The 14559-nt window shown below is 36.1% G+C and overlaps 1 protein-coding gene across 1 annotated transcript in view; it reads left to right on the top strand.

Annotated features, from left to right (window-relative positions):
* TENT2 (terminal nucleotidyltransferase 2) overlaps nt 1–14135 on the top strand; it is a 47135-nt gene extending 33000 nt beyond the window's left edge. The window contains exons 12-15 of the mRNA XM_059833284.1: nt 250–386; nt 6553–6644; nt 11082–11161; nt 13067–14135. Of these exons, the coding sequence (XP_059689267.1) occupies nt 250–386; nt 6553–6644; nt 11082–11161; nt 13067–13141 (384 nt within the window). The 3' untranslated portion in view covers nt 13142–14135. The remainder of the gene's footprint in view (nt 1–249; nt 387–6552; nt 6645–11081; nt 11162–13066) is intronic.
* The last annotated feature ends 424 nt before the right edge of the window (nt 14136–14559 follow it).

The raw sequence follows: 14559 nt of genomic DNA, 5'->3' as shown, positions 1-14559 counted from the left end.
ATTCTTTAGCAAACAGAAGGCAAGGGATCCTCTTGGATGCTCCTGTGCAAGATGATTCTACCTGAGTTCAGGGGGAGTAAGTGGTATCCAACAGAGGAGCACAAATGAAATAGAGTCCTTTGCTTGTAAGTTGTCCTTGAACTTCTAATAAGCAAATGATAGGCAGCTCTTTTATTGTGAAAAATATATGCACCTAGATTAAGGCTGTGTGTATGTGTATATACATACTCTCTGATTTTATTTTGACAGGAATCTTTTGATCCTACTATGCAGTTGCATCTTGTTCATCAAGCTCCATGTACCATTCCTCCTTATCTCTCAAAAAATGGATCAAGCCTTGGAGATTTGCTAATAGGCTTCTTCAAATATTATGCCACAGAATTTAAGTAAGTAAGAAGCTCATCTCAGTGTTTTAGAATATGCAAAACTGATTCCTTCTATTCAATATATCAACATTTTATACCCCTTGAAGAGAAAGAATAGCAGTAATGCGGGAGTGGTAACTGACAGGAAATGGGTAAAAAAGACTAAAGGACAACAGGAATGCTGATAGTGTCTGACATCTTTTGCTTAGCCAGTCATCCTAGCCTGTAAAATAACTGCCAGAAGTTAGAGAGCTTTGTCCTTTAAAAATAGCTGCGGTTTTTTATGTTACACTATTCTAAAACTGCCTATCCACGTGTGAGAAAAATCTATTCTTCTTAGTTGTAGTTTAAGGCACTGATTGTGATATGAATTATTTGGACTTTAATAGCTGCGCTTATTTTCTATCACCCTGAGTCAATGGAGGTAGCTGACCAGGTGGCTCCTTAGTTTGACTATAATATACTTCAATATAGGCCACATCTAGTGAAGAATTTTCCCATGTGTAGTTGATTCACTAATGTGAGTTTAGTTTTGGCTTCTCCTTCTCTTCTACAAGAAAGTTCAGATGCTAAAGTTGTGGGCATCTGAGACACCTGTAGACTATGAACATTTTGCCAAATTGTCACTCGAGAATTTTTTAGAAAGAGTGCTTGTCTGTTTAAAATATCAAACGGTTGTATTTCAATAAGCTTAAAGATCTTCTGAAGAACTTGTTTCTGAGGCAGTCGGTTCATACATGTTGCTGTCCTCTGTGTGTGCATCAGATCCATTTCATGGATACTCATTATAGTTTTTGAAGTTTACTTCAATGTGAGAAGTGAACAGTAACGAAATCCATAAAAGAAAACATCAAACATCGCTGGGGTGTGTATTACATGTGGAATATATAAGCGAAATCCATACGGCCTGTGACAATTCATGAACTAATTGCACTTTGTGCATGCTTAAGCCTGATTCTGAGAGATTTTCACATAAAGGATTTTCCCTCAACGATCTCTGCAGATAAGGGAATGGTCTTTTGTCCTGAAAGTTTGTCCTGAGTACCTGTCTTTTCAGCTGGCAAGGTGCTGTTTGCTAAACAGGTAAATTAGAAGATACTGCTGGAGGATATCCTCAAGTACCTAATTTATGTGGGACACTAGATGCATCCTTTACTACCTGTCTGTATAACAAGCTTTTAATGTTCTCATATATGAAAGTAAGTATCTTTTCCACTAAGGAAGAGGTTTCTGGTTTGCCTGTCCAAACTAGTGGAGCACATCTTGTCCAAATGCAGGAAAAATACCTAATTTTACTTTTCTGGTTTGGGTGCTTGTGAGCATAGTCAAGAGTAGGTTTCTGCATAAGTTAGTAGCTGGTCCAGAAAGAATTTTTTTGTCTGCTGTTAGACATGCAGGATATACTAAGTAGTATGAAGACTAACAATGCAGTAGTATCAGCACTTGAACTTATGGTAATCCCTGAATATTATTTTTCACGATGATCATAAATGAGGAAGAAATGTTACCTAAATTCAATCACAGAGGCACTGGTTAGAACAAAGCTTGAAAATGTGGACAATGAAGATAGGATAGTCACTGACATCAAGGGAAGAAAAGATTTTTAAAAAACAACCAACCAAACAAAAAAAAGAATATGTGCCTTGTTTTTCCAATGTTAAGTACCTGTTAAGTATTTAAACACTTGACTGGTGATACTCTGTTTAAAAAAAGAAGAAAAAAACCCCAAACCTCTAAAAAAATAGCTATTAGAATTCCTGTGTTGAAAATGTTACATAGCTGAGAAGTCATATTAGGAAATGATGCATCAAATGCAGCAACCCATATTATTTTTAACTCTTTCTGTACAGAAATAAAACTTAGTCAGGGGTACTGTTTACTTGACCATCTGTGTATCCCTGATACCTGTAAATCCTGTTTGAAAGGAGCAGGGTGTGTGTCCTGAAGATACTAAAATTCTTTATAGTCTCATAAAAACTGTAATTGTCTGGAGAAGAGAAACCCAAATTAATGCCTGGGGTGGGGGAAGGAGGTCAGAACATGGGGTTTAAACATCCTCGTATGTGTGACAGCCAGCCAATGAGGACAAGTACAGTGTCACACTATCCACAGTGTCATCTTTGCTTTGAGGTTGCTGATGGAAACAACATTACAGGTGGGAATGAGGATAAGCGTTAAATACACACAGCACAGGGCTCTGTTAGTTCTGCCTTTCATGGAAGAACTAGTATTTTACTCCTGAATGTGTTGAATATTTTCATTGGTGTAATCAATATTTTTTCAGTGTTTGCTTTCCCTGTAAAACATTTACTCGTGTTTTTATGCACAGAAGTTTTGAGATTATATTTCAGATACTGTAACTATTGTTAGGTCATGTTCATATGGCATGTACTGTACCAGTGAACTTTCACTGTTGAACTGTAATGTGTTTGATGAAAAGATTATTAAAGACAATACTACTTCAATTTTCATAAAAGTGACTTTTGTAGATTCCTATCTATGGAGTAGGACACAATACTACCAGGTTGATACACAGGATCTGTTTTGCTGAAAGAACAGCATGCAGTCAAGAATGATCAGATCATGTGTTAAGATCATAATTTTGGACAGAATAAGTCATTGACACCACCTGCCTGGAATGCTTAACTGATCAACTATTTTACATGTATTGGTCAGGAAGATGAAGGGAAGATGGAGGTACATTGTTTTAAAATTCCCCCTCAGTTGTAGCAAAGGCCAGTAGGTATTTCAGTTAAAATCTGTATTTTATTTTATATGATGTAGTGAATAATATTTAAGGGCAGGATGGGCACAGAGAGTAGGGCACAAAGAAAGAAGAGTGGCACAAAGGAACAAACAGGAACCTTGCATGCTGTGCAGCCATGAATAAGTTTATCTCCTTGTGCTGTGTTTTTTTTCCCTTATGCTTTTAGTCTGCTTTGTTTATTTAGACTATAAACTCTTTCAGAAAATTGCTGATTACCATGTATTTATACCATGCCCATTCCACAGTCCTACTCTGGGATTTTCGGTGTGTCCAGAAGAAGTAATTTTTATCCCCCTTCATAAGTTACTAGAAATGTGATTTGGAAATTGGTGCATATATTGGACTTACATGCTACATATGGCAAAGCTTGATTTGCTGATATGGTTACATAATTAGCTTGCCATAACAGTTCAAGTCTGCATAATGTTTCGCACGATACAGCTGCCTAAAAGTCTGCTTATAACTCCATTTCAACTGTTAAGTATTTCAAACTATCAAAGGTCCGCTGATTACACAGTGAACGTGGCCAAGTAAAAAATGTATGGAGGTATTCTCAAAAGAAAGTATTTGGAAACTCGTCCATGTTTACCAGGCCCTCTGAAGAGAGTGTCTGATTTCATTCCGGCAGCTGTGAGTGAAGGCAGCAGGTTTTCACTTGGCTGTCTCTTTACGAAGCAAGACCTTGAAGCAAGGCCTTGCTCCCCTGATGTTACTGCTAGGGAACCTAGAGATTGTCCTTTGGGACTCTACTTCTCTTAAATTTATTGTTTCAAGTTGTGTAGCAGTTGTTTAAGGTCATTCATCAATTAAGTTGTATTTGGTGGACGTGATAGGAAAATTGCTTACATTATTGGGACAAAATATAAAATACAGTTGCTCACAGATCTCTTTAGGGTAGAAAGGGTCAGGTAATAAAAGGATCCTATTTTTTAATAGTATATTGAACTAAATATGCTTGCAATTTGTACCCATCTTAGTGTGTTTATGCAAGTGGCTTTGGCTTGTAATAACACTCTGGAAAAGATAAGCTTTTTAATCTGTTTGTAGTGTATTCATACACACACCCGGAAATGCCTGGTCTGTTTTCTCTCAAATTGTTGCCGCCTTCATGAGGAACACAAACCTAATGTGGGCAGTGACACCAGAAATAACTGATGATTGAAATAGCTGTTTAAATGGTTGTTGTTAACTTAGGGATTGAAAGTGTGTATGCAGAGAATACTTGCTTTGTGTTGGCAATAATGAATTTATTTTGTGCAAACCAAAATGGTTAAAATTGATACACAAATCATGTGTATCAATCATCATGTATTGGTAATTCATTTCTAATTCAGGCTGATTTTGGTACCAATGCAGGGTTAGTGAAAGTTTAGTGAGACTATTAGATAAAGTAGTTGTTTTCAGTTTTAAATAAAAAGCTGTTTAAATAGCTAGAAATGTCACTTTTTTGTTGCTTTTTGCTAAACCAGTGTGTTATAAACCTTTTTTTTTTTTTTGGCTGAGAAATCACGCCGAGTATAACCTAGAGAAAAAGAAGTTGAGAAGAATTATGTGTTTGAAGTGAAGCAATACTGCCTGATTTAACCAAACAGAGATCAAATACTTTGTTGCATGATCCCCCCACCCCCCCCGGCCCTGGCCCAGATTTCTCTGACTTTTAAATAAGCTTTTAGAAAAAGCAGAAGAGTTGAACTGTCAGCTTCTGCTCATGACCAATGTTCTGGAGCTGCAGTTTAAGCTTCTTTGATGCTCTAGTCACGTGCTTTTTTTTTTTTGTCTTTTTTTGTGTTTGGTTTTTTGAGCAATTCATCTGAATATCCTGTTAAGCTTGTGCTGATGGTAGTTTATTAAAAAGACATGATAGGAAAGTATTTGGTGCTTGACAATATTTCTAATTCTTGTGAAAGTAGTCTACTATGGAAATTAAGGAGAGGGAGAGTGATAGGTTAGAATGAAAGCTTTAGTTTTCATTGAATGCTAGAAATGATCATCACCTGTACTAATTTTCTAAAGAATATATCAAAAGAAATCTATATATACACAGCAGTAGGTGAATAAGTAATCTGAGGTATCCTAAGCTATGTTTCATATGCTGTGTCCTCCACCTTTTTTGAAATAGGCCCTATTCATATTCTTCATAGAAGAATAATGCGTATGTTCCGTGGAAGTTCAGTTATTCAAACAGCTGACTTTCATAAGTGGTTTTAATCATGAGTTGTATCCAAGATAATTTGTAGAATTACAGGCACAGATTTTTGGCTGGTGTAAACTGTGTTATCACCACTGACTTAATGGAGTTATGACAGCTAATCTATGGCCTAGGGAGCAGAGTTCTTCCAAATTTAACTGATGAATTATAGACTGTATTTTGATTTACAGTTGATATTTACAGATTTATTGCAGGTGGTTGATGCACCCAGCCAAGCTCCTCTCTCTTTGCATTAAGTCAAAAGATTGATTCAGTCAGGAGATCACGTCAGGTGTACGTAACACCAGTACTGCAGCATGCTACCCAGCTGTTTCTAAGCCCCATTTAGTCAGGGCATATGGTGGCGCATTGTTGGTGATCCAGGCCTTTTGCTGATACGGTAGTTCCCCGGTTTAGTTAAGAGCAGCTGAAAACTGGCTGGGTAGGTAAGAACATAAAACTGCAAGTGTTTGCTTTGGCTTCCATTATGTTCAGCATACTGTTGTGCCAAGCATCTTTATGATGACATCATAAAGAATGCCCTGTAAACTGCCTGCTGTTCCTATTTCAGCGTGACCATTTCCTATGGTTTTGTTGTTGTAAAATTGTGTACAGAAAGCAGTAGAGTATCTTCAAACATATAGTTGAGTTGTTGCTCTGTTATTGCAGTTGTAGGACATATAAAATTCAGGATATACCAAGTTCTAATAATAGGTTTCTTGTACCAGGAATGCTGGACTGTAAGCAAGCTATCTTTAGATATCTTTATACTGTTGAGTATTTTTTAATGGAATGCAGTATGTGACTTCAGCTGCACTTAAACTGCTTACGTTCCTTTCTGCCCCACAGAAAATTCTGAAAGATAGATGTCAATCTATAATTTCTTTTGAACTTAGAAATAAATGTAAGTGTTCATATTCAAGTTGACATTGTTTTTCAAAAAAAATATTGTCATGAATATATGTTACTGATGGATACCTGTGATGTTCTATTTTCCAGATGTTTTCGTAAATGAACTTGTTTGTGGAAAATTTTTCTTGTTTCCTACCCATCATTCCTTACTCTTATATAGTGAATTATGAAGACTGTTACACTAAATTTCTCATCATTATCAAGTACTGTGTTAGTCAGGCTTGTGACATAGCAATTTGCCAATTTTTTTAATGTAAACTGGTATTATTAATTTAGAATCAAGAGTTAAAACTTCTGCAAATTGTTTTCCTTTTCCCTAGTTGGAGCCATCAGATGATTTCAGTTCGTGAGGCCAAGGCTATTCCAAGACCTGATGGTATTGAATGGAGAAACAAATTTATTTGTGTAGAAGGTAAAATGCGTTACCATTTTTAACTGTTAAGACACTAAATACGTAAATCTGTCAATTAGACTTTACCTTGGTTGTGTTTTAATAATGCACATGTGTAATGTATTTTTGTAGAAAATGACGTTTAACCAATGTAAATAGTTTTGGAAACAGTCTTGCCAAACACATTTGAGAAGGAAGCTTTAAGTTCTATAGTGTTTAAAAATAGTTCTCCTGACCTTTTCTTCAAGAGCACTCATTGCCCTGTTACTTTTGGAACAGGGATTAGGACTTTGACAGGGAATGGCCTTTATGACAGCAGTGTGTGTTTTCCTGGTCTGCAGAAATAGTCTTCAGTTTTGCCAAGATTGAGCCTCTGAAAAAACACAGCAGGCACATGTTCAGATTCCTCTCTAAGAATATTCTTTGTTCTAGAAATGCTCTGGCATCCCAAGTTCTTGCAGTGACTAGATTATGTATATGTCGATCCCCTTGTGGCTACCATTTTTGGCTGGCTGGTGAATGGACAGTTTCTGCAGAGACTGTGTGATGCCCTCCAGAACTGGAGGGTAAATCCAGGCTACCTTTTGGAGTTGCAGCTCTCAGCCTTCTTAGTGCAGGCTGAACTGGGCACTAGCACTATTCAGGGAACCTGCTTCATGTGCTCCTGATGCTTTTCAACTGCTGTGGGGAATCTGTGGAGAAGATGAACAGTTAGCATGCATAGGAAATGAAGCTTGGACCAGGGAAAGGTAAGATAATAGACCAAGAGAAGGATTGGGATGTTAGAGAGGAGAATGAAAAAAGAAGTAGGGAGAGGACAGAGAGGTGCTGTGTAACTGGAAACAGTTAACACAAAGAGATGAGAAAGGGGAGTGAGAATCAGAATGCAGCATGTGAAGGGGAATTGGTTGGACAAGAGACTGTGGATAATGAACCAAGGTGGAATAGGAGCAGAATTAGAAATAGGTGATTTAGGACATTGGGAGGGAAGGTTTGAAAGGGGGGAGGTGGCCCAGGCTCCAGCTGTAAATAAATGGAGGCTATTAGGATCAGGATATTAAGGCTTGAAGTTTCAGGATAAAAGGAATAGAACTTGGACAGGAGCCAAATGGTTTGGAAGGAGCTGTTGGAGACTGGGAAAATTTTGCTGGGGGAGGAGGGGAATAAGGCAGAAGTCCTGTGGCTGGGCAGACATTCCTCAAGATTGCTGGGGGTAGGGGTGTGCACACGTAATTTCCTGCACTTGTGCTGCTTTGTGTAGAGAATAATTACCTACTAATTACTTTGTGTAGAGAATAAAAAGTTAGTTATACTGTAGCCCACAGTTCACCAACTTGGCTGTAACCATATGGACGGCAGTATGAAGCCACGTAATGGGATTCCTGTTTTTTATTTGACTTTTGGGGAAAAAAAATCGGCTACCAGTCATGTGGAAAAAAAAAATATACTGAAAGATGACTGCACACTTGACTCTGCAGTCTCAGAGTTGAGAAATGTGAGAATAAGAGTATCTGCACAGCTGAAATGATTTAGGATAGCATAGTGCAGGCATTGCCAAGAGTCTGGTCTGAATGTGGGAGGTGGGAATGCTGGACAGCTGTGTCCGCTGCTGTCACATGATGCTGATCCACTGTGTTGTGGCGGGGAGCTGTGTGTTTCAAGCTCTGAATTTTTTTATGATATTATGAAGTAGTTGAATAATTAGGTTTTCTTTCTGTAAGGTTGGAAAATAGACTATCAGCATACAAAATAAGCATTTTAGAATTTGTGTTAAATGGTGTTGATTACATATAACTTCTCCTTAACCGTGCATTTTGCATTTGAACTATTAAAAAAGCAAAGTTACCTGTAGGTGGCACATCTGATTCCTTCCTGTTACAATGTCCTTCAAGGCTTCATTAAGAGTGGGTTTTATGCTCACATACCAAATTTATACTTTTAAATTGGAACAGAAAAATTAGATTTCCTTTTTCAACTCAAAGTAGGCTTCCTGTTTATAACAGCTGTTAAGCTGAACTAGTTTAACAAAGTACGTAGATAAACTGTGTTCTTTGAGAAGAAGCTTTTAAAAGCTAGCTAAACATGTCAAAATATTCTGGTTTCGAAGTCTTTGTCAGATTTTTCCAGTTAGCGGACTAAAATTTTGGTAATTACTATTATTGCCTATATTGCCTATATTTTTAAATATTTTAAATATATTTGTTGATAGATTACACAACTCTGTGCCTGCAAGTTGCCATAATTCTGCATATAGCACTGTATTTAGGCTCACTCAGAGAAAACATTGTGTTCTGGTTTAATTTTTACCGGCCTTAAGACTGATTCTCACTTCTATTTCTGCTGTTAGACAAACATACACAGGAGAGATGTTCTTTTCAGACAGTTTAAAATCTGTCAGGCTATTACCATTATGGGGATACAGAGAACACTGCTTTTAGCTAATGTTTGTGAACATTGCCAGAAGCTCTAAATTGCTAGCGACTGTTCTGGTTTCAGTTTAAATCTTGTCTATATCAAATAATATCGTCCACTGTCCTGTTGAAAAAGACACGGTTTGGAAAAGTAGAAACATGGCAATTTTGTGAGACAATTAAATTGACAGTCATTTAGGGAAACTGGATCAGAAGCCATCTAAGCTGCACCTGACTCATGCTTCTACTTCTAAATCTTTCAGATCCACATGTTAAAAATAATTCATTAGGGCTTGATTTGCATCAGTTCTGAAGTCTTATGATTCCTTGTATTTTCATTTGGAACGATGATCCCCTTTAGCCTTTCCCTCAAGCGTCAGTATTGAAGTTGTAGTACTTTTTTAATATCCTCATCTCTGTGTGTGAACACAATAACTTGTGATGGACTCTCATTTGTCTTGATGGTTAGAAAATGTAGTGTTGTAAATAGTAGCTGACTGCAAAATAATTCTTGCTGCGCTCCAAGGAATGAGTTTGTCTTTTGACAGTCAGTAAATATGCAGGAAGAGTAAAGGGAAGATGTGAGTCAGCTTTTGTTACTAGGAAGAGCACCTTTTTTCCTGCTGATGGTTTCAGAAGATTGTACAGCTTTGCTCTCGTTGCTTTAAAAAATATGTATCTCTTGATTCAGCATAAACGTCCTAGCATTAAAGAAACAACATCACACTTAAGACACACAAAAGAAATGCCGTACTGCTTCACATGGTAAGGGACATGGAATTCTTAGTGGCAGTAGGTCACTGCGTCAAATTTTGTGACTGACTTTAGAGGACTATGTACCTTTTTTATTTGATCGCCAGTTTTTTTGTTCTAATCTAAATGTATGATGCATTCTAAAGTAAAATAAATCTGCCTGTAAACATCCACTGAAAACTTTATAGGTAGTTTGAAAAGAAACCTTTTAGAAACCTGCCAAATACAACATTTATTGCATGAAACAATTTTTTTGTGAATTTAAATAGCTTGCAGAAATTAAAACCCAATGCCATGGAGCATGTTCCGAATTTGAAGTCCCAGTCTCCATAATGGCATAAGCACTTCTGATGTCAGTTTAATGCTTTATTTTACTATATGTCCCTATCTGAATAAAAGCAATTCATAATCAACTAAACAAAAAAGCTACCTGATCTAGCAAATATTTCTGTGGTTCTGTGGCCTTTTATTCATTCTGCCAGTGTGAAATATACCATGTTACTTAACCAGTTCTCTAGCAAGGCAAAAAAGACTATAAAATCTGTTTTGTAGTGCATTGTAATGCATAGTCTCTGCATCATAATTTTTTAGTATCTATTGCTTTAATGTTGGCAACCCTATCAGTAGCAAGGAGTACTTTTTTAGTCCTTCAATTAAAAAAAAAAAAAAAATCTGAAGTATTAATTATGTTAGCAAAAAAAGGGAAAAATCACATAAATTTGTAGTCTGTTTGAAGGTGGAAGCCCCAAATTGTTAACTTACAAACAGATATTGTAGAATAGGCATGAACTGATAAAATATATTTTTACAGCAGTTGATAATCTTATACAGAAAGTTGTAGTAAATATTCTACTGTACTCGTCGTATTTCACTGAGAAGCTGTTGAATGAAATGAATTTAAAGTGAACAGTTCAGAGAGGCATATGTGTAGTAAGTTTCAAAACATTTTAATATGCAAAATCATATTCTGATATGTCATCACAGACTATTAACCAGTAACAAATAATTACTGATGCATAAATTCAGCACAGTCATAGTGTGCTTCAATAGATATAATAACCTGACTTTATTATGGATGATATACCATTAAAGCATTCAGGGTTTGGGGCTTTTATTTGGATGAATGTTATGTAGAAATAAAGATTGAGAAGCAAAGTGGAATCAGCCACTCAAAACACTTTTGGGAAGGAAAGATATCTTGACTCTTCTGGTTTTTGTCTGATTACTTGCTCAGTGAAGACAGCCTAGGTCTAGGTTTTTTTAACACTTTTAATGTTTGTGTTTGATCTTGCAGAGCCCTTTGATGGGACAAACACTGCTAGAGCTGTACATGAAAAACAGAAGTTTGATATTATCAAAGGTGAATTTCTGAAGGTAAAAAGTTCATCTCATTTGATTTTTCTGGTCACTTCGGTTTTCAAGATAGTTATAAAAATGCTAGTCATTGAAGCTGCCTGTTTCTGATGTTTGCGTTAAGAATATTTTTATGCTTTGTACTATTTAAATAGTAGAAAATTATTCTTAAAAAAATTTGTGGAAAATTGTTTAGTAAGGGTATTTATTAATGTCTGCCATTAAGCATCAGGCTTAAATTGAAATGGGTACTTGAAATAGTAAACCCTTTGTCTTAGATTTTCTTGTGTGTATAAAATTCTAATGATAGTTAATAGCTTTAGAATTACAACTTCATCTTCATTCATTATTTCTTCCTAATGAATTTGTCTGATAATAAACAATGTTTTATACTGCTTACTATCCCTTCTTCATAAATATAAATATAAATTATAAATATAAATAAATATAAATACAGTTTTCTGCTTGTTTTTGACAATTAAAATTAAATTGGTACTTTAGGGAGACCACACTCACAATTTTAGAACATGAGTAGTTCAAACTGTAGCTTTCAGTGTTCCGGTCAGTGGAGGAGGCAAGGACATTTTGAAGCAAGCAAAGATTTAGGCCTTGGTTAAACATCCTTTTTCTAAAAATCCTTGCTACCACCTCTCTTTTATGCTTGTCTCCTATCACAGGCATTGCATTTGGAATTATGTTCATATATCTGAGCTCAAATTCTAGTTTTCTAAGATCTCTGACTATTCATAATGTAGTTATGCCCAGGGATTAATGCACAAAACTGGCTTCCAGCTTTAACCAGTTAGACTCCCCTGTTACACTGTCAATGGAGGCTCCTTTTTACTCCAGTTCATCAAGTCCTTAAATATTTTGAGGGCTTCTCCAGCAGAAAGGAAATCAATGCCAGATACTTGTAATAAAACAAGTGCTGTAAGGTGTTGCCTTAGTCAGAAAAGGGTAACTTTTTTGCTGTGTAATTCTGCTCAGAAATGTCAGCTTGCTTCTATTTAACCTTGTTAGCATGCAAAATACTGAACTGTTGACATAATTTTACATAAAATATTTGATTTTGTGAATCTGCTAACGCAGTGGTTTACAAAGTAATTTGGGCTCTCTCACTGTTCTGTGAAATCAGAGTGAACTTCTCTTTTCAGAGTTTTCAGTTAAAACATTTGTTTCAAACCTGTGTGGTTGTCTGAAAAATGTAAAAGCAGTTGTTTGATCCTAGCTGTCTGGAAGCGTATATACTAGAGTGTTGTGGCCCTGAAAAAATTTCCTCTTTACTAGGAACCATAAGGAATGATAGTTGCTTAAAACTGCAACTACTTATTAATATCTGGCACTTTTTTTAAGAAGCCTAAGGACTCTGTTTGTGTCATTGCTCTTGAAAGATTATTCTTCCTGTAGTTTTCATTACACATTGTGGTTTAAATAAATTCTGCATAAAGATAGGAGGATCACTGCAGTTATTTGCAGCTTCATGGCCTAACAGATGTGACAGATGTGTCCCGGAATTCACAATGGAATACAGAAGAAAATTGAAATAACTTATTTTAAAGACACAATTAAGTTCTGGAAATGTCAGAGTATAACATCTTGTATCAGGAACTTTGACACGTGGGAATTTGAGACAATTATTTTCCAGTCAGAGTATCAATGTAATGCTTAAATAATGTTAACATCTCAGTCACCACAAATCCCCTCTCTTCTTGAAAGGCCTCAATAGTTCATTGCATTTTGTGTACCTTTTGGATTTTTTCTTCCTTTAAAAAAAAAAAAAACAAAACCAAAACCCTTAACTTTTCAAGAAGGGGGAAAATATCAACCTTATTTTTGTGGATCCGTGAGGCTTACTGCTTACAATGGTATTTAAGTATTAATGGCAAAGATTATTTAACCTTTTAAAACCTTGTACTTTTTTCCCAGTCTTGGCAGGTATTACGAGACAAGAAAGACCTGAACTGTGTATTACCTTTAAGAAGAACCATACAGAAAAGATAATCGACTTCTTTTACTTTCTTCTTATTGGAACCTGCTGAAATAAAGAACAGTATCAAAATCAAGAGGCTGTTATCCCATGGTTTTTTTATGACAAGTTTTTCTCTGTAAACTTTTGTCAAGGAAATGTTTATAAGAAAGATTGCATATTTTATTATCCACATTTGTTAATACAGCTGTTCATTCAAAGATATGTTTTCTGAAAATGCTTGCATTGTTCATTGACTTCTAGAAGAAAATCAAACAGCAAACCACACGAATAAATACTTTTCAAGGAAAATATGGGAATATACTGACTCGTTGTTTCCATAATCTGTGTAATCATTAATTCAGACACATTTAACCATTAAATGAAGACATTCAGAGCTAAACAATGTGCAAGCCGGACTATTTCCTTAAGGCATTGCGCACAGTACCCACTTCTTGATGAACACACAGCCCATGCTTTACATCTCCTTAATCGCAGTAAGCACTTCTGCTCAACTTGGCACTTTCCAGTTTTATTTCCTTTTTACATGGAACAACAAGAAACAATTTATGAAAATTAAGCTAGATTATGGTTGGTAGTGTTCTGGATATCAAGAATTGTAATCTAAACTGGAATTTTCAAGCAACAGTTCTACTACAAAGAAGTTGAAATAAAAAAGGAGAAATCAATATACATAAATGATTCATATTCACACAGAGTATGCAAGATACTTTTTAGTATCTTAGAGACTTTTTACATATTTGAACTAGTAGTGATGTCTGCTTTGGTGGGGGGAGAATCAAACCCCAAAAAAACCCCAAACAAAACACCCCATAACCCTACCACTCCTACAATGAGATGGGCTTCTGTTTTGATTTTGTGTGAATATTTGTAAATTGGTCAGCTTCTGTAAATTGAATTTAAATAAGTAATCTTGAAAATTTTAGGTTTTCAAAAAAAAGTTGTGAACCCTCCTTTAGACCTGCTGTAACACATATACGTATATTTGTTATTGAAGACCAAGTCATTGTTAAAACTGTACTTACCATTGAAATCAAATTCATGTTTTCATTTTCTTAAGTTTAATATTTTGTATGGTGTCAAGTGGAATAAAGTTTCTATATGGAAGATACAGCTTATTTTTCCAGTTTATGTTATTTCGTACTGCATATTTAAAGTATCTCCTGTAATTCTGTAATTTTTTTTTAAAAAAGTATTTTCCTATAATCCTGCATTCACAGGGCATGTGCAGGACAACCAGGGGATCAGGCCCAGCCAGCACAGATTCAGGAAAGGCAGGTCCTGCTTGACCAACCTGATCTCCTCTATGACCAGGTGACCCGCGCAGTGGATGAGGGAAAGGCTGTGGATGTTGTCTGTCTGGACTTTACTAAAGCCTTCCACACTGTCTCCCACAGTATTCTCCTGGAGAATGGCAGCTCGTGGCTGAGAC

This window comes from Gavia stellata, chromosome Z (genome assembly GCF_030936135.1).
Source record: "Gavia stellata isolate bGavSte3 chromosome Z, bGavSte3.hap2, whole genome shotgun sequence".
NCBI classification, from domain to species: Eukaryota; Metazoa; Chordata; class Aves; order Gaviiformes; family Gaviidae; genus Gavia; species Gavia stellata.
This window is presented reverse-complemented; position numbering and strand designations above follow the sequence as displayed.